Source organism: Saccopteryx bilineata, chromosome 6 (genome assembly GCF_036850765.1).
Source record: "Saccopteryx bilineata isolate mSacBil1 chromosome 6, mSacBil1_pri_phased_curated, whole genome shotgun sequence".
Lineage (NCBI taxonomy): Eukaryota > Metazoa > Chordata > Mammalia > Chiroptera > Emballonuridae > Saccopteryx > Saccopteryx bilineata.
In genome coordinates, this window is record NC_089495.1 from 48628213 (window position 1) to 48651976 (window position 23764).

Sequence of the window (23764 nt, forward strand, 5' to 3'; positions counted from 1 at the left end):
GCCAGCCACAAAAAAGACAAATGCTATATGATTTTACTTAGGTACCTAAGTAGTCAAACTCATAGAAACAGAAAGCAGCATGGATGGTGGGGTGGGGAAAGGGAAATGGGGAGCCACTGTTTAATAGGTACAGAGTTTCAGTTTTGCAGAGTGAAGAGTTCTGGAGATGGATGATGGTGGTGATGGTTGTATAACAATATGAATGTACTTAAAACTACTAAATGTACACTTAAAAATAATTAAGATGGGCCTGACCAGGCGGTGGCACAGTGGATAGAGCGTTGGACTGGGATGTGGAAGGACCCAGGTTCGAGACCCCAAGGTTGCTCAGCTTGAGCACGGGCTCATCTGGTTTGAGCAAAAGCTCACCAGCTTGGACCCAAGGTCGCTGGCTCGAGCAAGGGGTTACTCGGTCTGCTGAAGGCTTGTGGTCAAGGCACATATGAGAAAGCAATCAATGAACAACTAAGAAGTTGCAACACGCAACAAAAAACTAATAATTGATGCTTCTCATCTCCTGTTCCTATTCTGATCAAGATTGTGAGTAGGGAAATGTACTTGCCTCCTCCCTTGACCACATCAAAATTACAACTATATTATAGGGTAACCATCACTGAGAACAAACTGAGGACTAGGTGAAGAGAAATCCTGTAACTAAGGATATATCAAGAAGAATCCCCAGTGAGACTGGTAGGAGGCAGAGAGAAAAGGAACAGCCAGGTGCCACATCCATGATGTGGCGGTTGAGAATCAGGAGGGATAGCTTAGCTGAGAAGTTCCTTCCTGAGGAGCAAAGGCTTCAAACACATCTCCTCAGCGTGGGACACCAATGCCAGGAAGTGAAATCCCGCTATATCTGCCTTTGAAAACCAGTGAGGATTGTATCCAAGTGAGATGGAAGACTGCTAGAGTGCCAGGCATTTCTCTTGAGGGGCCCACACAAATGGAAGGACTCGCTCGCTTCCAGATTCCCATTAGAGAGGCAATAGCTCAAAAGCACCAGGTACATACAGAGATGAACTGAATTAGCTAGCTTCAGATGAGCAGGAGTCAGGTCAGCTCTCTTCAGGGTCAGAAGCACTGGTCAGCACCATTGCTCCTTTACTGACCCCTCTCCCCTTGCGATTGGCAGGTGTAGGTGCCAGATCTGAGCTCTACCATTAACCTGGCTAACACTGTTCAACCTACCCCAGTGATTCCCTCAGACCTGGCCCCCACATCTCACACGCCTGGCCTGAGCCTCTTCTAGAGGTGTTTCTGCACAAGGGGCCTGCCTTGACATGGACTTTCCCAAACTCTTTCAAAGGGCCACAAACCCCAAACAAGCAGTGCCAGGCCCTGACATGTTCTTTACCTTTTGCTAAGTGGTGACTGGACTCAGCTTGCCTTGTAACTCCCGCAGGTGGCTCCAAGCCTGTGATAAACTTCAGCCAGTGTTTTTCTGGCATGTAGCCTCAACTGAGTGGCCATAAAATTGGCACAAGCGGTGGCTGGCCTTGACTCACATTATCACAAAAGGGTCCCAAGCCTGGCACTAGTAAGAGCCTGCCTTAGTTGGAAGCATACTGTTTACCAAGTTGCTCTAAGCCCAGCACAAGTAGCCAGTGCAGGTCACTTTGTAGCTCTCACCAGACAGCCCCACGCAGGGTACAAATGGAGGCTGACCTTGACTTGCAACAGTCTTCAAAACCTCCCAAGGGTCTCCAAAACCAACACCCCTGGTGGCCAGTTCCAGACCACACCAAAGCACCTCTGAACCAGCTCCACAAATGACACACACAGTGGGCAGACTCAGCTGGCACAAGAGCTCCACAAAAGTCACTTCCTATCCATGAGGATGTTTCTGCACAACAGCCTGACCTCTGTAGTCATGGCCAACCCTCATAGACAATCAGACTGAATGTCAATCCCACCCACTGATGTGCCAACAGTCAGGGCTCAACTACAATAGGAGGACACACACAGTCCACACAAGGGACACTGGTGGCTCAGGTGAACAGGGAGACTGCACCATTGGGCTTCACAGGACACCTACTATACAAGGTTACCCTGCAAAGACTGGCAGAAGTAGTAGCTCTTCCTGATATGTAGAAACAAACAAGGAGTCAGCCAAAATGAGACAAAGAAACACCTCTCAAATGAAAGAATAGGACAAAACTCCAGAAAAAGAACTGAACAAAATGGAGACAAGCAATCTGACAGATACAGAGTTCAAAACATTGGTTATAAAGATATTTAAAGAACTTAGAGGAAGAATAGATGAGCTCCGTAAGAATTTGTACAGAGAGAGAAACCCCCCCCACACACACACACAAACAGAAATGAATACAATAATAGAAATGAAGAATGCATTAGTGGGAATCAACAGCAGATTAAATAAAGCAAGGAATACATCAGTGATCTGGAAGACAAGATAGTAGAAAACATCCAAACAGAACAGCAAAACCAAAAAAGACATTTAAAAAATGAAGATAGTTTAACTGACCTCTGCGACAACATCAAGTGTAGCAACATTCACATCACAGGGGTAACAGAAGGAGGAGGAGGAGAGAGTGAGAACAAGGGATTAAAAACCTATTTGAAGAAATAATGGCTGAAAACTTCTTTAACCTGGTGAAGGAAAAAGACACACAAGTTCAGGAAGTATAGACAGTCCAAACAAGAACCCAAAGAGTCCCACACCAGATCACATCATTAAAATACCAAAGGTTAAATTCAGAGAATAGAATCTTAAAAATAGTAAGAGAAAGCTGTATGTACAAGGAAGTTCTTATGACAAATCATCTGATTTTTCAACAGAAATTTTGTGGGCCAGAAGGGAGTGGCATGAAACATGTAAAGTGATAAAAAGCAAAGACCTACAACCAAGATTACTGTATCCAGCAAGGCTATCATTTAGAACCAAAGGAGATATAAGAGGTTTCCAGACCAAAAAAAAAGCTAAAGGAGCTCATGCCCACTAAACCAGTATTACATCAGATATTAAAGGCACTTCTTTTTAGAAAAGATCAGATATATAAGAAAATACAGGAAAGAAAAAAATTCTCACTAACAAAGGCAAGCAGGAAGTCAACCAACTATAAAGCTAGTACAAAGATTAAAAGGCAAAAGAAGGAAAATCACGTGTACTTAAAACAATAAAGGGATAAACAAACACACAGAGAAAGTAAAAAATAATGACAAAAACAAATGTTCAGGGGATGAATAAAAATTGTATTGATTTTAGACTGTGTTTGAACTTAAGCAACCATCAATTTAAAATGCGCTGCTATAAACATACCTTGGTATACATGAAGCATGTGCAATGCAGTTCCTATAAAAATACCAATAGTATTTTTCACAGAACTAGAATAAATAATCCTAAAATTTAAATGAAACCAAAAAAGACCCTGAACAGCCAAAGCAATCTTGAGAAAGAAGAACAAAGTTGGAAGAATGATGGTACCTGATAGCAAACTATACTACAAAGCTATAATAATCAAAACAGCATGGTACTAACATAAAAACAGATACATCATGGAATAGAATAGAAAGCCCAGAAATAAACCAATGCCTCTATGATTACTTAGTCCATGAAAAGGAAGCAAGAACATGCAATGGGATAAGGACAGTCTATTCAATAAATGGTGTTGGGAAAACTGGACAGATACATGGGAAAAAATATGAAACACCATATACAAGAGTAAACTCAAAATGGATTAAAGACTTAAATATAAGACTCAAAACCACACACCTCCTAGTAGAAAACATAGGCAGTAAAATCTCTGAAATATCTTTCAGCGATATTTTTTTTTTATCTATCTCCTTGGGCAAGGGAAACGAAAGAACAAACAAATGGGACTACATCAAACTAAAGAATTTTTACGCAGCAAAGGAAATCATCAACAAAAAGAAAACAGACATTTGCCAATGATATATCCAATAAGGGATTATGATCCAAAAGATGTAATTCATACAACTTAACATCAAAAACACAGTCTGGTTTAAAAAATGAGAAGAGGACCTGACCAGACACTTCTCCAAGGAGGTCATACACACAGGTAATAGACACAGGAAAAGATGTGCTACATCACTAAGCGTCCGAGAAATGCACATTGAAACCACAATAAGACATGACCTCAAATCTATCAGAATGGCTGTCATCAATAAATCAACAAACAAATGTTGGCAATGATGTGGAGAAAGGGAAACCTTGAGCACTGTTGGTGGAATTGTCAATTGGTGTAACCACTGTGGAAACGCTATAGATTCCTCAAATACTAAAAATAGAACCACCACACAACCCAGCAATTTCAATTCTGGGGTTTCAGCCAAAGAAACCCAAAATACAAATATAAATATAAATATAAATATAAATAATATAAATATATATATTTACCCCCATGTTCATTGCAGTATTATTTACAATAGCTAAGATATGGAAGCAACCCCAGTGTCCCTCCATAGAATGGTGTATATATACAAAGGAATATTACTCAGCCATCAAAAGAATGAAATCTTGCCATTTGTGACAACATGGATAAACCTAAAGGTATGCTAAATGAAGTAAGTCAGGCAGAGAAAGCTGAATACCATGGTTTCATTCATATAGAGAATATAGAGAACCAAATGAACAAACCGAACAGAAACATTACAGACACACGGAACAAACTGATGGTTGCCAGACTGCTGAGGGGTTGGGAGGAATGGGAGAAAAGGGCTAAGGAATTAAAACATATAAATTTCCAGTTATAAAAACAGTCACAATGCATGACCTGTGGTGGCACGGTGGATGAAGTGTCGACCTGGAATGCTGAGGTTGCTGGCTCAAAACCCCAGGCTTGCCCAGTCAAGGCACATACGGGAAGCAACTACAAGTTGATGCTTCCCAGTCCTACCCCCCCTTTTCTCTCTCCCCCCTCTCTCTAAAATGAATAAATAAATAAAAGTTTAAACTCATGGGGGCGTAAAGTACAGCACAGGGAATATAGTTAACATTGTAATAAATATGAATGGTGTCAGATGGGTAGCAGACTCACTGGGAAGATCACTTTGTAAGGTATATAAATGTCTAATCACTATGTTCTACACCTGAAACTAATACTGTGAAACTGTAATTGAAAAAATATTTAAATGGTTAGGATGGTACACTTCTTGTTTTGTATATTTTGTCAGTTTTTAATATCCAAAATTAAAAAGAAACAAATATAGAGAAGGAATTGGCTTCCTTCCAAATAAAATACATTCAAAACAAGTGGGGGGCAAAAGAGTATAGGGAGGTGGGGTCCTTTACAAACTGTCGCTGCCACTGCAGACCCCGAGCGCCAGGCTGTCCTTCACAGAGCTACCTCCAGTTGGCCTGGGGTCAGTCTGAATGGCTGACCATGGAGGATTTTGGAATCCAGCATGTCTAGGTGCCCAGTGCTGCCTCACTGAGCTCTGTGCCTGGAGCCCTCATCTAAGCCACCCGTTTCCTTAGCTGTTAAATGGGGATAAGACCGCCTATCTTAGATTGTTGAGGGTTCAGTTAGCTAAGATGACACAAGCCCCGAGGCCTCGGGCGCTCAGGGGAAGCTCAGTAGACTGAGCACAGGGCCCCCAGAGGACCTGCTGTTCAGCACCACTGCCCTTGAACCTGTCGTCAGCCTTCCTCAGAAACACCATCTCCCACAAGTCTCTCTGATCACAACTTGTCCTTCCACCTGAGCTCTCCCTAAGCCCACTAGCACTCTCGGATGAAATATGTCTTTTCTTGCTATGTAGCTGAATCTTCCTGTGTGTAGTGGAAACAAGCATCCTTTGCTGAGAAACTGCTCTACTGGTTCTCTCATGCCAAAGACCAGGCTTTTCCCAAAAGGACGGTTCTCTACCTTTTCCCGTTTTGCAAGTCCTCACCCCTGGTGGCAACCCTCCCCATCCTGAACAGACATCTCCCCTATTTTAGGGAAGGGCCCGGCAGCCCAGCCTGAGCGTCCCTGCTGCTGTCCCTTCTGTGGTATGTCCCCCGCACAGTGCTTAGCAAACTCTCCCTCTCTGGCCCTGCTCCACGTTCGTTTGAAGCCACCTGTTCAAGAGTCTGTCTGTCTTTGACCTTCAGGGAAGGCAAGGGGTGTCTCATTCCTGGTGAACCCTGTGCTCACCACTGAGCTTTCCTCTCCTGGAACTGCTGCCTGTTTTCTCCCTTCTGCTCGTCTGGTAAGAAGCAAGTCCCCGTCTGCAAGCATACTCTTCCTCCTGTCTCTGCCCTCTCTCTGTCCCCCACCTTCTGCCTGGCCCACCAGCCATCTCCAGCTATCTCTGGTGCCCACAGCCACTACCTTACCGGCTTTGTCTTGGCAACCTAAAACACACTCAAGTCAACTGTATCCTCATAAGCTCTTCTCACCATCCCTCTAAGCAAGCAGCTTCCGAACTCCCACTTTCTCTGTTTCACAACAAGCCTCTGGGAAGAGAGGGTCCTATGGAAGGTCTCTGTGGTCCCCGGGAAGGCTCCCTGAGTACTCAGCAGGAACTGGCTCCTTTATGCTAATAACCTAAATGCTACTCCAGTGACCCAGAAAGAGGCAAAAGTCGAGAGAGGGCAATAACATTTTAGAAGATAAAGAACAGAAATGAGTGGTTACTGACTTAGCAGGCTGGAGAAACCGGGAACCTATATCCCTAAATGGTCCGAAGCCAGGGAGAAGCTAGCCAGCTGGCGTTCAGACTAGCAGAGAAGCTGTGGACTCGAGAGCCACAGGTGCCAAAAGACGGTAGGGGCAGGAGAGGAAGAGGCTACAAGTCGGTGCAGGGAGAGAGACCCAGCTCCCCTCCGCCCGGCAGGACAGGTGGGGCTGACTGTCCAGAGACCGAGCGTGAGGCTGCGGGTGGCTGTGAAGGGTACCCGGAAACAGGGATCAAGGGAAAGTCTGCATGCCTACAGATTCTGTTACCTGGGGGCCCCTCACAACCTGTCCCCAGAGCCCCCACGAGGCCTGCCAGCCATCGGGCTCTCACCCCCGACACAGCCTGTTTCCTCTGTGGTGTCTCCCTTTTCAGTATGAAAGGTCGGGTAGATTACTGAGACCTTTGAAGAAAACCTTTTAGAGAAGCACATACCAAAACAAAGGAAAGAGGAATTTAGGAGAAATAGAGGCAATACAGGAAAAGATGAAAACTTATAGGAGAAAAACAAAAAAACCCATCCAAACTCATGATACCATCTTCCCAAAGATGATGAGAGATGGTATTATGCCGTGAATCAACAGGATGCTAACAAAAAGAGAGAACAAGAAGGTCTTGGAAATAAACATGACGACAAAATATATACTGCTCACAAAACTTAGGGGATATTTTATCGCTTCATATTCATTTTGAAATATCCCCTAATTTTTGTGAGCAGTATATTTAAAAATTGAGAATTGGAAGATAAAACAGACTATAAAGAGCACTGGGAAGATCAATCCAGGACATGCGGCATCTGTGTATGAGCGATCCTGAAAAAGAACAAGGAGGGGCCGGGGAGGAAGATCCCTGTGGCCCATTAGAATGCATTTTCAGACGGAAGCTCCCGGCACAAGGAGTAAAAAGACTAGGAGACACATCATTATAGAATCTCAGAATCCAAGGGGGAAAGGAAGACCTTAAGAGCCTTCAAGGGAAGCTTGGGCACTTTACAAAGGACTGTGGGTCCCAATATCACTGGGCTTCTCAGCAAGACCTTGAGGAATAAGAAGACAAAGAAGAAATACCTTTAAACTTCTGAAGTTACTGTAATTATTTCTAGAATTCTGTACCCAACCATGCGGTTAATTGAGGGTGTGAAATAATAAGCACTAGTGAGACAAGAGAGTCAACCAAGAAGGGGCCATGGAACTGAGGGACGGGGCTCAGGGACACCTAGATGGCAGGGAGGGACATCCTGGATGGTAGCAGTACCCAGGCTGGACCAGGACAGCTTCCAGGAGCCAGGGCTCCAGGGAAAAGGCGAACCGATGGGTGGTCAGGGCTGAACAGTGATTTCAGACAATGTAAGGCCGAATTACTGTCCGAGAAACTTGAGTGAAGAGCGGGGAAGGGGGAGAAGGTAGAGCCGGTTTTCCAAGAAAAACAAAAAGTTGTCCAAGAAAGGAAATTAATCATAGTACACTATGTGCTTTATCAGAGAACAGTGTTTTTACATAGTTCTAATGCTGAATGTGGATTTGACCAAAACTGTGATGTGAGCCTGTTGAAGGAATGTGGGGTAGAGATGGCGTGGGTATTGGGGCTACAGGCATAGACAGCTTTTATAGCAATGATAGTGCCCACAAGCACGGAACACAGCTCACTGAACAGGCAGGGCTGACTGGATTAACTCAAGCAGCGATCACAGCAGTCCTCCGAAGCACGCAGGTGGCTGTGTTCCTTCACAGCTGGGGAAGCTGAAGCTCAGAGGTGAGTGGTTTGCCTAAAGTCACAGGTAACTGGTGGAGCCAGGATTTCAACCCAGGCAAGCTGGCTTTTAAAGCCTTTTATAGTGTTGTGCCTACACGCTTTTGGGGTACAAAGGCAAGACATGATCTAAAACCTCGAGAAGTAGCAGTATGAATGGCCAGCAATATGGAGATAAATGCCAAATGTAGCAGTTGGAAACAGCTTAAAAGTGTTGCCACAAGAGAGTGGAGAAAGGTAGAGAATTTCATTTTTCTTGTAGTTATTTGACTTTTACACTTGGACACATCACTTTTAAAAACTTAACGAAAGAGGGGGGAAGCTAGGGCACTAATGAGAAGGAGGGCGGGTCTCTCATGTTGACTGGTTTTGGCCCGTGTGCAGCCTTAGTCATCGTCACCAGCCTGAGACTCAGCTCTGTGGCACAAGGTAGTTTGCAAGTTGTCTTCCAGCTCTTCCTGTTCTGGTCACGATCAAGACAAGAAGTGGTTTGGAGCATGCTCTGTAACGAGAGACGGTCAGGGTGACGTGCCGGACTGAAGGACTAGGTGGGTGCTGCTTCCGCTCAGCCATTCAGGCGGTGTCTAAAGGGGCAGGAGCCAAGCAGGCGAGGAAGTAGTGGCTGTCAAGGCCCCAGGGGAAGCAGGCGTCTTGTCAGGGATGGCTGGGAGGAAATGAGAGGTGACAACCCAGCTGCAGCAACAGGGAAAGTCATGGAGTTTGCGGCCAAGACTGACCAGGACTACGCTCAGGAATAGGCTCAGAGAAGTGGGCCCTTCAGGGACTTGGGGGACCGTCCTGGGATGAGGGTGGCAGTGGTGAAGGGGATTGGAAACTACCGATCTTGGTGCGTCATGGAGGACTTGACAGATTGAGCTATGAGACAGGATGCAAGTGTGGGAGACGGAAATCAGCATGGCTCTTTCCAGACCTCTGGTACAGGGCTGCTGCAGTCCGATCAAATCCACCGTCCTCTTGGTGCTTGTCTAACTGGGTCACTTATCAGGCCGCCTCTCCGTGAGCAGTCCCCACTGTCCATGTTGCTCCGTGGGCAGGCCCAGGGCACTCTCCTCTGCCCTGTGGGTCCTTTCTCAGGTCTCTTCGTCTCCCCACGGTTCCCCCAGCAGCAGTCCTGCCATCTGCAGCTCCTAAGCTCCAGAGCACCGGCCCTCCTCCTCCCTGCACCTCCAATTCCGGACTCTTCTCATTTCACACCTTGACTTCTCTTACTCGAGGCACACCAGCTCCTCAACCCCCACAACTCTAATCTGTCCTCCACCCTTGTCAGAGCTCCCATCATGCCCTGCCCTGCTCAGGGCATCCCAATATTGTCACATTCCTGGAGGACACGTGCCTGCCAGCCTTCTTCCCAGGGCCAAGCCTTTCCAAGTACGATTTGCCTCTGGAACTCTTGACATTCCACAGGCTGGTGACTCAGACCAAGGCAGCAGAGGAGGTGAGGGAGGTGGGCAAAAGTCCCATGGAACTGCCCATCCTCCCTAGATGCCCTGAAGAGGTGGGGCAAGGCTGGGATGCGACCCCTAGACCAGCCCTTGTTGGCTGAGAAGTGGAAGACGTATGAATTAAGCATGACTTGTCCAAGGGCCACATGACCATGTGATTCGTGTCCAGGGGTACCCCCTCCAAGTGTTTCTGGCTGGTTATAGGATGCCGCTGGCAGATGGACACAACTTTTCTTTCCTGCACAAGGTGTCTCGTTCCCAAAGCCTGTCTTACAGAAGCCTGCCATCAGTGCACACAGCATTGGGCAAGCAGGTCCGTGAGATGCCAGGCTCTCGAGGGTCCACCCTGTTCTACTCTGATTTCCATTCCTGTGCAAGCCATTTTTACACAGATCACTTTTGTGATTACATAACAGTCTGTGGATCTGACCCAGACAAGCAGTAAATCTTTACCTTCGCATGGGAGCCAAGGTCACTGTGGTGAGTCACAGTGAGTCACAGAGAAGCATCATTACTCTAGGACCTTGAAAAGGAACACTGAAGGGTGCAGTTATTAAGGGTTTGCTGGGTCATAATGTCAGGACTGGAATGTAAACTTAGTAGTGAAACTTGAACTTCTCTTGTAGCCATTACAGATGACTATTTTATAAACACACACACACACACACACACACACACACACACACCCCTGTATTTGCTTATCATCCTATTTTTTCTGTAATAAATATTTGATTTTTTTTAATTTTTATTTATTTATTTATTTTTTACAGAGACAGAGAGTCAGAGAGAGGGATAGACAGGGACAGACAGACAGGAATGGAGAGAGATGAGAAGCAACAATCATTAGTTTTTCATTGCGCATTGCAACACCTTAGTTGTTTATTGATTGCTTTTCTCATATGTGCCTTGATTGCGGGCCTTCAGCAGACCGAGTAACCCCTTGCTGGAGCCAGCGACCTTGGGTCCAAGCTGTTGGGCTTTTGCTCAAACCAGATGAGCTCGTGCTCAAGCTGGCGACCTTGGGGTCTCGAACCTGGGTCCTCTGCATCCCAGTCCGACGCTCTATCCACTGCGCCACCGCCTGGTCCGGCTATAATAAGATATTTGTGTAATTTTTAAAGTCCATTTAAAAAGAACTGCTCTGAAAAACAGCAGTTCTCAGGACAAGCTGTCTCCATCTGGCAAGTATGTTCTCAAAGAGAACACCTGGTTTCGCAAGTGACTAAACGAGGAGGCAGGTTTCCTGGGACCTCAGACCCCAGCACCTGATGGTCTAGAACAGTGGGCTCTGGCTGGTGCTGGGTTTGGGAGCAGCTGCTCCAGCGCACACCTGGGCTGTTGACTATGTTACCCTTCCCAGACAAGGTTCCAGCCCCAGCTGAGACCACCCCTTTGCCCGTTTCTCTGACACGTGTATCTACTAGTCTGTTTCCCTTCTCCTTTGCAGGTCTCTGGCCCATATGGCCCATGTGTTCGTGTACGGGACCTTAAAGCGAGGCCAGCCCAACCATAAGGTCATGATGGACAGTGCCAATGGCCGCGCCTCCTTCCAGGGCCGGGGCCTCACGATGGAGCCTTACCCCCTGGTGATTGCTGGAGAACACAACATTCCGTGGCTCCTGAACCTCCCAGGACATGGCCACTGTGTAGCTGGGGAGATCTATGCTGTGGACGAGCAGATGCTGCGCTTCCTCGATGAGTTTGAAGACTGCCCAGACACCTACCAGCGCACCCAGCTGCAGATTGCCGTCCTCGAGTGGGAAGGCGTGCCCAGCGCCTCCGAGGGCGCTCCCACTGCCAGGAGGACCCTGCAGTGCTTCGTGTACAGCACATCCACCTACCCACCGGAGTGGGTCCACCTCTTGTACCACAACAGTTACGACTCTGAGGGGACACACGGGCTTCGCTATAATCCACGGGAAAACAGATAAAGGTGGGGAATGCTCACCAGCCAGACGACAGAGCCCTGATCATTATAAGATGACCTCAGCTTGGTCATCACTGAATGCAAAAGCGTAATAATGCTCTTTGAAGCAAATATCTATAAAACTCTGTGGAAAACAAAACAACCTCTTTTTTTAGTGGCAGCCAGTTTCCCAGAAAATCTTACATCCTGATAACAAGACTGAACCCTGAAATCTATCTATCTGATACTGCTTTATTGTTTGCTGCTTAAAGAGCATTATGGGCTTGAAGAAAAATTTAGGATTTTAATTCTCCTAAATGACATTTCAAAAACTCATAGGTTATCGTTCTTTTCTTCTTTTCTTTCTCTTTCTTTTTTTTTCTTTCTTCCTTTCTTCTTTTTTTGCTTGCTTTAATCTGAAGATAACAATTAAAATGAATGTAAAGACTGTGTTGCAGCTAGATTTTATAGCAGCCCCACTCTATTGATTCTGACCTGTAGCACCAAGGGGAAAATATTTAAGCTGATCTTGTATGTCTCAATGAGATCAAAGAAACTCAGGAAAAAACATGCTATGTTTTAGAGTAGTTTTAGAGTTCTTCACAATGATCATCTAAAATAAAACTAGGTGTTTTAGGAAATCAAATATACAAGTGTGGGTGCTATTTGGGGGCCTTTTCTGGGCCTACTTCTTTGGTGGAAGGTTCTTTTCATTCTAATCTAGCAAAAATAAAGAGCACCCACTGTCTGGCAGACACAGTTAAATGCCAATTTCAGAGGGAAACTCACCCAGGCCCTGAGCCCAGGGGCAAGGCACTGTCCCTGCTTCCCAGAGGGATGGCATTTGGAGGTGGGCCTTTTGGAGAAGAACCAACACATTACTAATTTGTTCTTCAGGCCTGACAGAAAGTTTGGGTTCCAAATACAAACAGCACTTAAAATAATTTTAGCAAGGCACGAAGAAAGTTTGGGTTCCAAATACAAACAGCACTTAAAATAATTTTAGCAAGGCACGAAGTACCATACACCTCCATCTGATGATCTGTCAGCGTAAATTCAGATCAGTGAGTAACTGCCTCTGCTTCCTTACCAGCAAAGTATGAAATGTATTCCAAGAATTTCAGAACCAAATGAAAATGCAGCTGCTGATCCTTAGTAACCTTATTCTCTGCTGGGAGAGCTCACTCACTCTTCAGATTAATGGTAGACTATGATTACTAACTGCTTCTGGCAGAAAAAACATGATCATTACTTGTAGCCCTTGTTCTTAGTTGGAAGCTTTCTTCACAAAGACTTTTATAAAAAGGTCAGCTGATGAGCTGTGGCAGCCCCGCCCACCACAACTGGGATGAGGGAGTCCCAAGGGACTGGTTGTGGGGACCATGTGAGTCATCTCTCCCACAGGTGACCCAGTACTTACCCACTGGAGCCACACAGGAGAGATTTCCAGAGTCACCATCTGTGCTGTATGGGCTTGAGAAGTGATGAATAATCACAAATGGGAGTTAGGCCTCAACCAGGAGGAAGGAGGTAATCAGATTATAAGGTGGCAAATGCTAATTTAATGAAACCAAAGGCAAAGAGCTGGGATTTATATAAATCTTTTAAAGGAGCAAATGAAATGCTATTAAAGTCTATTGGCACAGCCATAGCCTCTTATGTACATTGTCTTCATTCAAAAAAAGGGCAAACTAATATTTAGACAAATGCTCAGTTTTATTGATTTAACTTTGACACTAGGAAATCTCACAGCAGAAGTACAAATCATATGTACAAGTATTTATATCAATAAAATTTTCCATTGGTGATTTTTTTTGGCAGAATCTTGGTTTTGACTATATGTGGAATAAATATGACCATGGAAAATCTGCTGCACAGGGGTGTTCCTGCAAAATGCTTGAATAAACTGAGTGTGGAAGAATAATAATACGAATGGCTAATTAAACTGGGTGATGACTGAAAGGCTATAAATACTTCATTGCAGTTCCACAAGCAGATCTCCTTCTCCAACTGTGTCCCCAGCTTTACAATGCACCGATTTCACCTTGAATTTAAAAAAAAGGAAAAAAAGGGAGTAAGAATTATTAACTAGACCAGGAGGGAGCAATCTCGTCATCAGTTTCTGGAAGTGCCAGAGCCAGGCAGGCTGTGCAGCACAGGTAGAGCACTTGGCTCGCACAGTCAGAGGGGACCTCCCGCAGGGGACGTCCTCGTGCAGGGCTGTGTGTGACTCACCACCTCGCCCTCTCCTGGCTCTCCCATCCTTGTCCTAAAAGTCACTGGCGCAAGGCAATTTCTGCTGGCCCTTCTGTGGTGTACACACAGGGGTCTAGGCAGCATCCTAGAAGTGTTGATCTGGGATAGCTCTCCACATCCAGCCCTCCCAGTCTCTGCGGTTTTAGGCTGTAGAAATGTTCTCTGAGAGTTAATGGTATATATAAATATATACTTTAGAGTAAAAAAAGCCCCAAAACAGAACACAATTCTATAAGAGTCCAAACAGGTACCAACTGACAGGAGAAACTAATCTGACTGCAGACTTCCTTCTGAAGGGACATGAAGCGCTCAGAAGACGTGGGGCTGCGAGGATCGGACCCTGGGGCGTGATGTGAACAAACACCGCTCCCACGGCCTCGCTACTGGCTCTCTCGCTTTATTCATTCCGCCCAGTTTAATCAGGTTTGCTTTCCCAACTGTTCCGATTTAGAATGAGTGGAGAAGAGATAGAGATTTGGCTTGTTGGGGTTTCTTGCTTGGGTGAGAAAATGAACATGGGTTAGAACAAGCAAGGGGCAGTCAGGAACAGATCCAGTGACGGCAAGTTCGTGCCCTGGCCTGGGTCCCTGAAGCTCCTCTATGAGCCGGAGGGCCAGAAGGGCCTTCTTCCCTTGAATTCCAGCCCGAGCTCTTTCAGGCCATTGTGAACCTGGGCAATGACTACTACAGAGGCCTTGTTCTGCAGGTCCTATTTGCACTGAAGTGGCTGCTTTTTATAATCTGAAGTCTCCGATGTTTGTCTCCGATGGAGTTTCTACAATGACGAGATTACGAGAGTAGAGAACCTGTTTGCATGAACTTTTTCTCTGGGAGGAGAAATGGCCCTCCCAGATAAGAACCACCAGCCCCTCTGCCCCCAGGACCTGGTCCTCTGGGCTGGGGCTCTGGCTGTTCCTGGCGCACACTGTGAGGGGGGGGTGGTGGTGGTAAGAGAAAATGGGATAAGCAGGAAAGACTCCAGTTATAGAGGTCAGGCCACAGACAGATTCTCCCGGAGCCCGTCAACACCTGAAAGCAGCTCTGGGCTCCTGGTGACCAGGGAGCAGCTGCGCCTTCACTGTGACACTCAGGCCACAAGGACGCGGAGCACACTGACAGACAGGGCCCCTGCTCCTTCAGAGAGCTGTGACCAAGTTCATTTTTGTGTCAGTATCTCAGTCCAGCAACATGGGCCCTTGACATGCATCTGACATATATTTTGTGTCCCCCAAAATGAGGTCAGTTCTCATCACGGATGGAAATCTCATGATGCTAATGCAGTATCATTGTTAATATTAAGGAATGGACAATTTACAAGAGCAGAAACCAACATTTTCTTGTTAATTTTATAAAAAGTAATCATAGAGAAAGCAGGATTCCTAAGGAAGAACTCCCCCACAAATCATGCCCTTCTCTTCCTTCAAAGCCACGATGGAGAAGCTGTCTGCAGCCCTCTCCAGCCTGGCCTCCACCCTCCCAGCTGGGACTGCACTGGCTGTCCCCTTCAGCATGTCCTCTGAGCATCAGTTTCACTTCTTTTTGGGGTGACAGATGGATTGTGGGCAGATGCAGATTTCAATGTGGGCTGACAGTACCTCTCTGCCAGGGCACCAATTGTCCCCGAGGTTCGATGTCCCTTTCCAGGTGTGGCCATGGTGCAGAACGCGGCCAGTCGTGCTGCTGTCCTCACCCCACCCTGCCTCACCTTGCTCCCGACTTCTAAACTGTATTGTCCTTTAGAAAAGGATCATTCTGCTACATACAAATGGCAAGTTTTCAGTTGCAGAAAGGATAATGAAGTTATTGCTTTAAAACTTTTCTATTTTCTTCAAAAAGAAAATACATTTAAGAAGTTTTACTCTTGTCTGACCAGGTGGTAGCACAGTGGATAGAGCACTGGACTGGGACGCAGAGGACCCAGGTTTGAAACCCCAAGGTCACCGACTTGAGCGCGGGCTCATCTGGCTTGAGCACAGGGTTGCCAGCTTGAGCATAGGATCATAGACATGACCCCAAAGTCATTGGCTTGAGCAAGGGGTCACTTGCTCAGCTGTAGCCCCCTGGTCAAGGCATATATGAGAAAGCAATCAATGAACTAAGGTGCCACAACTATGAGTTGATGCTTCTCATCTCTCTCCCTTTCTTCCTGTCCCTCTATTTCCCTCTTAAAAAAAAGTTTTACTCAATAAATTTCAGTACTAATACACCATCTCATTTTTTCTGTCTTAATCATTAAGTCCCACATGTGTACGTGGGGCTTTCACCTCCTCTTGATCTAAAATTGAGTTGTTCTCTTTGTGGAGAAATTATCTTAAAGAGTTACATTAATTTTTGCAATCTCCAAAATCATTTCCTGCTGTCTCACTTAAGTCTCAGATAACTAACTGCCTCTAAGACAGATGTAAACATTAAAAATTAAAGACCCCTTAATTTGAAAGACATTAAGGTGAAGAACAATTGTTCTTTGACTACCTGATCACTCTACAGACTTTGGAAGGCCTGTTCTCCACGAGGCAGGGACACGCCAGTACAGGGTGAAGAGCTCCCTCTCTAATGTCCTCATCTGCAGGAGGGAGGGGTGGGAAGAGACCATGTGTATGGTCCCTTTCGGCTCTAGCTGTCCAGGATCCAAAGATGGAAGCTCTGCTTCCTGTCAAAGAGCCGGCGTGGGTCCGTGGGAACTTGGGGACTTACCTTGCCGGTTTTCCCAGCTGACATACTATTCTGCATTTTCATGGCTTCAATCACACAAATTTCCTGACCTTCTGCTACCTGGAAAATGGATAGAAATGGACAGAAGTTTTAATCAGCATTCTAATTTTACAATGATGTTCAGGAGTGAAGTCCCTGACCTGTGGTGGTGCAGTGGATAAAGTGCCCACCTGGAACACTGAGGTCACTGGTTCAAAACCCTGGGCTTGCCTGGTCAAGGCACCTACAAGAAGCAACTACTATGAGTTGAGGCTTCCTGCTCCAGCCCTTCCATTTTTCTCTCTCCTACATAAAATCTTAAAAAAAAAAAATGAAGTCATTAAGAAACTCTTTGTCAAACATGCTGAATTTTTTATCCAAACAGTAGCAACAACCTCTGACAAATACTTTAAACCCCAAGTTCATCCCTGGGGGTCAGCAGAGAGAGGTGATCCACTGTGAATCTGAATCTGCCTTTGCTACAGAGACGCGTCCCACTTATATGCAATGAACTGGTGAATCTCTGCAGATAGAAAGATTTGTGGTTTCCAGGGGCTGAGGGGACAGGGGGAGTCGCTACTGATGGGCACAGCTTCCTTTGGGGTGATTAAAATGTTCTAAGATTGACAGTGGTGATGGTTGCACAATTCTGTGACTAGACTAAAAGCACTGAAGTGCACACTCTAAAAGGAATGAACTGTATGTGAATTTTACCTCAGTAAAGCTGCTATCAAAAAAAGGAGTTTCTATCGACAGCCCCAGGAGCTCTGAACAGTCAAATATCTGGGCCATGGGAGACCACTGTCCCCAAGTTGTCAATGCAGGGAATGATTGCTAGAGCTGCACCCATTCCTCACGAGGACACTGAGCGGCATGGGCTCAGACCTGGTGCTCTGATGTTGGTCTGTTGTTAGGGAAATCTAGGCGGAGTCTGTAGAAACCCCTGGGGTTAAACCTGGGTCTTCCACCCAGAATTCAGCTGTAACTAAAAGCCATTCTGTTCTTCCCTCTGCCCTTGACGGGTAAGCATCAATGATCAGGGCTGGGTTTTCCTCCTCTCTTTGTGAAACAGGGCCTCCCAGTCTTTGAAATGGGAGAGTGAATTTCCTAGGGCAAACTGGCTATGTGGGGTACTGGTGGGCGTCTGGCGAGGGCTCCTGGGCACTCATGCCACTGCGCTGTGCTTGCCCAGTGTCACAGAAGCACCTGGAGAATGTTCTTAAAATCCCCAGATGATCTCCAGGCCCCCGCCCGGCCTCCCGTGGGGCACAAGCTGTCTCGCTGGCAGTGGGACTGCCTGAGCCCAGTGCATTCCTCTCCTCTGCGGATCAGGCGGTGGGCCGCTTCTCGCTGGCACCGAAGCAGAGGAAAGAGGGGATGCCAACGCGTCGGTTCTGGCAGGAGAGCCCGCGCTGCGCGCCGGGCTCCGGGCGCTGTGCTCGCTGCCCTTTGGATTCGTTTTCACCTGGCACCTGCATTCCACGGAGAGTGAAGAATCAGCTCGCGAGGGCTGTTCTCCCAGACTTGCTGTTCTTCAGAACGCAGAAGGAAAGCAGGAAGGGCAGCTCAAAGACAGTGCGCACGGCCTGGCCGGGGTCAACAGCGACTCCCTCAGTCGTATTTCAGTGCCATTTTTTCTCTCTTCAAGGCCGCAGGGATCAGGCACCATGGGGGAAGGGCGAGTTCCTCAGAGTAGCACCTGCCATTTACCTCCACAGACAAAACCCGGCTGGACTCAGACCAGGGCTTCTGGGACAGGCCGAGCGCCAGAGCTGACCTCAGGAAACAGCGTCCCACCCGAGGACTGGGCACGCCAGCGGCGGGGCGGGAGTCCCACCCGAGGACTGGGCACGCCAGCGGCGGGGCGGGAGTCCCACCCGAGGACTGGGCACGCCAGCGGCGGGGCGGGAGTCCCACCCGAGGACTGGGCACGCCAGCGGCGGGGCGGGAGTCCCACCCGAGGACTGGGCACGCCAGCGGCGGGGCGGGAGTCCCACCCGAGGACTGGGCACGCCAGCGGCGGGGCGGCAGTGGCTTTCTGGGAAATGGATCTGAAATTCAACACTGGAAATTCCATCCAAAAATTAGTAGTCAGTTCTCTATCCTGAGACTCTGGTAGCTCTTTCCTTCACAGACAGGTGTCCACGCACCACGGGGCCAGGGAGTGCCTGCCCCTGCCTCCTACCCTCCAGCAACCAGGCTTCCTAGGCTGGCGTCTCAGAGCCCTGTCTCCCCATCCTGGGCCCCGTGGGCTTCTCTTAGGCGGGCACAACCTTGCCCCTCTGCAGCAATTAATCCACTGCTTGGCATCTTCTGGCCAGAGCTCCCCTCACTGCTTCTTTACGGGAACTTCAAGTAAGTGAATTCACAGTTACTACAAATATAAAGAAACGAACCAAGAGACTTCCCATGGTCACCCCAAGGGGGCCTGGCCAGCCTGACGCGATGCCCGTAGGAAGCCTGTGGAAGGACAGCTGGCTGGCCACTCTGCAGGTCAGAGCAGGGCCTGCTCGAGCCGGGAGCCGAGGACACAGACAAGTGTCCCCTGCCCGCTAACAATGGCACTCAGCTGGCTCTGTGTGCTTGCAGCGTGGGTGATCTGCGAAGAGGTGACAACGTACAGGTAACTGCAAGTGGCAGTTCCCAAGTGTTGATCAGAAAAACAAAATTTCTGAGTTAGCCAGAGATAATCAGGAGAAGTAGAAAAGTCCCAAATTTGCAATAGCCCCTCCTTCATGACTGTGACCCTGGCAGTCTGATGACACGCATGCGCAGAGCGTGCCTCTGGATCTGAAGTGGCTGCACTCGCCGGGCCCCGCCCTGCCCTGAGTCCCAGGAGCAGGCCCCACTGCAGTCCTGTTCCCTCCCGAGTGTCCGAGTGTCCGCTGCTCTCTGCTTCCTTAGTTGTAGATGGAAATTGAAGTAATTCTTATTTCTCTCTGTACACTTACGGCAATCTGTTTTGTGATCTGTTTTCACTCATTTGTTTCTAAAAGAGAGAGAACTCTTAGAAGTTGTTTTTTAACCCCACCCAATAGTGAGGTGTGTCTTGGTCAGGAGAATCATTTCATACCTGCCCACATGAACTTGATCTAAATTCAAGTTGTTTCACTCCTCAAAAATCCAAGTCAGGGAAGCAAAGTGATATAAACCATCTAGCAAAGGATGCGGACGGGGCTGAAACGGGTGCTCCCCGACCGGCCGGGCCTGCAGGGCTCCAGGCCCATGGGTACTGCAAGCGTATCATCACACAGGCCTCTCACCTCCGCAGTTCGAACACCTCCTGGTCCAGCGGTGCCTGCTCCCCTCCTCGCCCTGAGCTCGGTCAGGAAGGTAGGGGTAGCACAGTCTGGGTTTCCTCGTGGGCTCAGACAGGCCGGGCATTAACTGAGTGAGCAGAGAGGTCACTCAAATGTTCAGTTTCCACCAGACAGCTCCCATGTGAGGGCACTGCTCCTGAAGGGTCTGTGTGTGCACACTTCTCTAACACTTTTGTGAATCATCTGATAAAGACTTAATGATTGTGACAGGATGTCTCCAACGTTGGGCTTACAAAATGGTCACAAGCCTCACAAGTCTTTCTGATAAACCTAGTCAGCCTGATGCACTTCTCCACTGCCTAATTGCTATAAAGTTTGGAGGCCTGAGTCCTGTATCTTTCATCCAGCTTACTGCGTCCTCTCCTTTGACACGGGGTCAAGGTTCACATTCGCATCCGATTATCAGAGCGCGCTCATTAAGCGGGAGTCTGCCTTCCCCCAAAACGAGTAAAACGGAGAGAAGACGCGGCCCATTTACTCAGCAGATTTCAGCATGTTTAGGAGGCTCGAGTGTCGCCCAGCACTGCTCTGTGCTGAAGAGGTTCAGACATCTCCAGCTGATGATTAATTGTGAGTGATGGGAAATAAAATCCAGTAAAGCCAGCTGCTTGCCATGGTCGGCAAAATGACTCTAATGGATATAGGCTGCCAATTTTCCAGTTTTACTGGCAAGTCTTCCAAGTGTAATTAAGGGAAGTTATAAATGATATGGAAATCTATCAAGTTCCATTTATTTTCAGAGGACTCTTTCCCCGGAGACTTTTATCTTCAATTAAAGCCCCCAGTAGCCTTCTAGCAAGTTCCCTTCACTTCTTCCCCAAAGATTAAAAGACACCGAGCCTTCTCTGCCACGTCGCTCCTGGAAAACATGCTAAGTGTGGGACACATTCAGCAACTTGTATCATGCAGACGGCAAACACAGGAAGCCAGCTCAAAGGAAGTGCAGGAAGAGAAAGAGAGGAGAAAGGGGGAGACCCCCACCAAACATAAAAGGAAGCCCCCACAAGTACAGACTGGAAGGCTGTGCTCAATACCAGAGAGTCATCAGAAGGTCGTGTAGCTCACTAATGTTATTTGATTTGGAATAAAAGCATGAAAATGATGGCAAAGGCCTAAAATTGGAGATGTAAAGGATGACTGCACAGTATTCCATTTCTCAATTTCATCCTTCAGAGCCACAAAATGGGGGTGATACAGTGACGGGATGAGATTTACAGTAACAGCTGTGGTCTTCCCACACAAGGGAGGCCCTTCTAATGGGCTAAGGTCTGTTTTGAACAGACGGGGAGTAACAAAACAAGGTTCCCTATTAAGAATGTGCAGTCCTATTCCTGATAAAGAAAATGATTATGGGAGTCAAATTTCCTTTAAGACGGCCCCTCCTCTCTTTTGTCATCTAAAACCTGGGCCATTTTTAAAGGTGCTTTCCTTTAAATATAGGCAGGAGGACAGAAATGGCATGAAGGGGTTTTTCCCCCTGTAAGCCCACTCTCCAGCAACTGTAAAGAATGCGTAGGAAACTGTGCCAGTGGCATATGGCTTTCTACTGCGCTAAACATTCATACAAAAGACAGGTTCATCAGTCATTGGAGTATCTGGATAAAAAATTAGCTCCTGATGGATGGTATTCTGAGCTTACCTGCTGCCAGTACATTACCAGAGAAACACAGGTTTTGAAACCCACATGACATTAGAAACTGCAGACCATGAAATACGACACATGCAGGAGCACATAATGCACGCCAGATTATACAAAATAATAAATAAGCTATTTAAACCCTCTGCCTAAAATTGGGCCCGCTGCAAGGAACCCTGGGTCATTTCTACGCAGGCCAATTAATGCACAGCATCTGCTGTATAGAAGCAGGGTATGAAGCACTTCCGAATGATTTCAGCAATTAAAAGAAAACTGTTTCCTGCCTGTTCAGATAGCAACTGTTTCAATGCAAGAGTGAGCACCAAATCTCTGCATGCAGCTGAAAAATTAAGTCCCCTTTTTGGGAGAGAGGGGTGGGTGGGAGGAAGAATTTTATGGAAAAAGGAGCCTTCTTTTGTTGTCCTACATTCTGTGTTTTTCTGCCAAATTAGACAGAAGGCTCGGAGGGCTTACCGGCCCGCTGCAGTCTCCCCTTCTGCTGCATTGGGCCCCCCGAAAGCACGGATCAATATCAACCCTGCTGCCTACTCCACAAAAGTGAAAATCCTTCAATTACATTTTTAAAGGCAGTTCTACTTAGAACACAGGTGCCTGAATGCAATGCATTTTAAAGCCCTTAGATCTAAAGAAAGATGCAGTTAACAGCCACAGGAAAAAGGCATCTCAGATTTGGTTAAAAGGCACCACTAGAATCTGATTACAATAACTTCCTCTTTCTGAGCTGGTAAGATACGCTGGTAAATATCCCGGATATTTTCTGAAGAAGAAATGTGCATTCATGTCCCAACATCTACACGTAAAGGGGAGGGGGAGGGACACCCTAGGAGACTGCAGTATTTAAGCAATAGCAGAAGAACTATCATCAAATGACAAAGAGAGAGAAGGCAGGTGACAGAAATGCTGCCAAACCCCTTATCTCCAGTCTGAGGCCTCCTCTGACGTCCGTGCACCCGCCACCTCACTCGGGAGGGCACCAGCAAGTCACACACTCGGCCAGGGCAGGTGGCTCTGGGGGACGCAGGCCCGCCCCTCTGCCCTGCCCCCTGCCCCCTGCACTGGGCCGCGGGGCTCCAAGCAGGGAGCTTAAAGGCTCGGGGAAAGAACAGAGTTGTGGCCAGCGTTACACAAGTCCAGTGTTTTTTTAAATTCCTTAAAATGAAGAAAAATACTGCCCTCTAAGTGAGCTCAGAACTGGAGCCAAAGCCTCTAGTTACAATGAGAACTAGTTAAAATCGATGTCTTTAAGAAATCAGCCTGGGTCTACTACCTCTGCGAAGTATGCTGTTTTAAAGGCTTTGGAGAAATGATTTTATTTTCTTTTTCTGCAAAAGAATGAGAAAAGATATTTTGAATCCTGGTGAGGTTGAGAACTGTCGCCTTCAAAAATGTTTACAATAAAGATAACATTCTCTATAATGCCAAGTAGGGCATTCCTTGAAAACTAAATCAAATGCCAAATTTGCAGAAGATTCTCCTACCATATTTAATTTATTAATTAATCTATAAAAGTATTTTATCTTATATTGATAATTATCATCAAGCTGTAAAAATTCCCAAATTGTTACCTCTAACAAAAATGACCCCTAATTAAAAAGTAAATGCTACCTGCCAGAAAGGTAGCAAATTCAGGATAGCTGTTGCCTCTGAAGAAGGCAGGGCAAGAATTCGACTGGAGAGAGGCCACCAGCAGGTTCACTGGATAAGCAGTGTTTTAGTGTTAAATAAAATGAGAAGCAAATATAGTAACTTTAGGGGAGCAGAGAGCACAGGAGCACTCATACTATTCTTTATAACTTTCTGTAGGTTTGTAATATTTCATAGTTTAAAGTTTAAAAAATGATACATAATGAATGCATGAAGCCACACATGCTTTGGAATACAATCTGAGGGTTGGATGAAAAACTGGCACCTTTTCAAATAAACTGCTTGAATAACTACTGCTATAAAATATGTAAATTTAATTATTGCAATTATTTCCTGATTGTAAATCAAGGGTATCCAAAAACTGGAAAATCTATCAAACAGCCAGGCCAGGTCGCCTGCCAGGGAAAGACGCTCTCACGGATCCTGGGCTGCGTGG

The 23764-nt window shown here is 46.8% G+C and overlaps 2 protein-coding genes across 6 annotated transcripts in view; one reads left to right on the top strand and one right to left on the bottom strand.

The window, feature by feature from the left end:
- The window catches only part of GGACT (gamma-glutamylamine cyclotransferase), a 44672-nt gene extending 32198 nt beyond the window's left edge, over window positions 1-12474 (top strand). For all 4 annotated transcript variants that reach the window (XM_066234364.1, XM_066234361.1, XM_066234363.1 and 1 more), the window contains one exon: window positions 11302-12474. In XM_066234364.1, the coding sequence (XP_066090461.1) occupies window positions 11315-11785 (471 nt within the window). In that variant the 5' untranslated portion in view covers window positions 11302-11314 and the 3' untranslated portion in view covers window positions 11786-12474. The remainder of the gene's footprint in view (window positions 1-11301) is intronic.
- A 983-nt stretch (window positions 12475-13457) lies between these two features.
- PCCA (propionyl-CoA carboxylase subunit alpha) overlaps window positions 13458-23764 on the bottom strand; it is a 450416-nt gene continuing 440109 nt past the window's right edge. For both annotated transcript variants that reach the window (XM_066234359.1, XM_066234358.1), the window contains 2 exons: window positions 16711-16788; window positions 13458-13804 (listed from right to left, as the gene is read on the bottom strand). In XM_066234359.1, coding sequence (XP_066090456.1) covers window positions 13736-13804; window positions 16711-16788 — 147 coding nt within the window. In that variant the 3' untranslated portion in view covers window positions 13458-13735. The remainder of the gene's footprint in view (window positions 13805-16710; window positions 16789-23764) is intronic.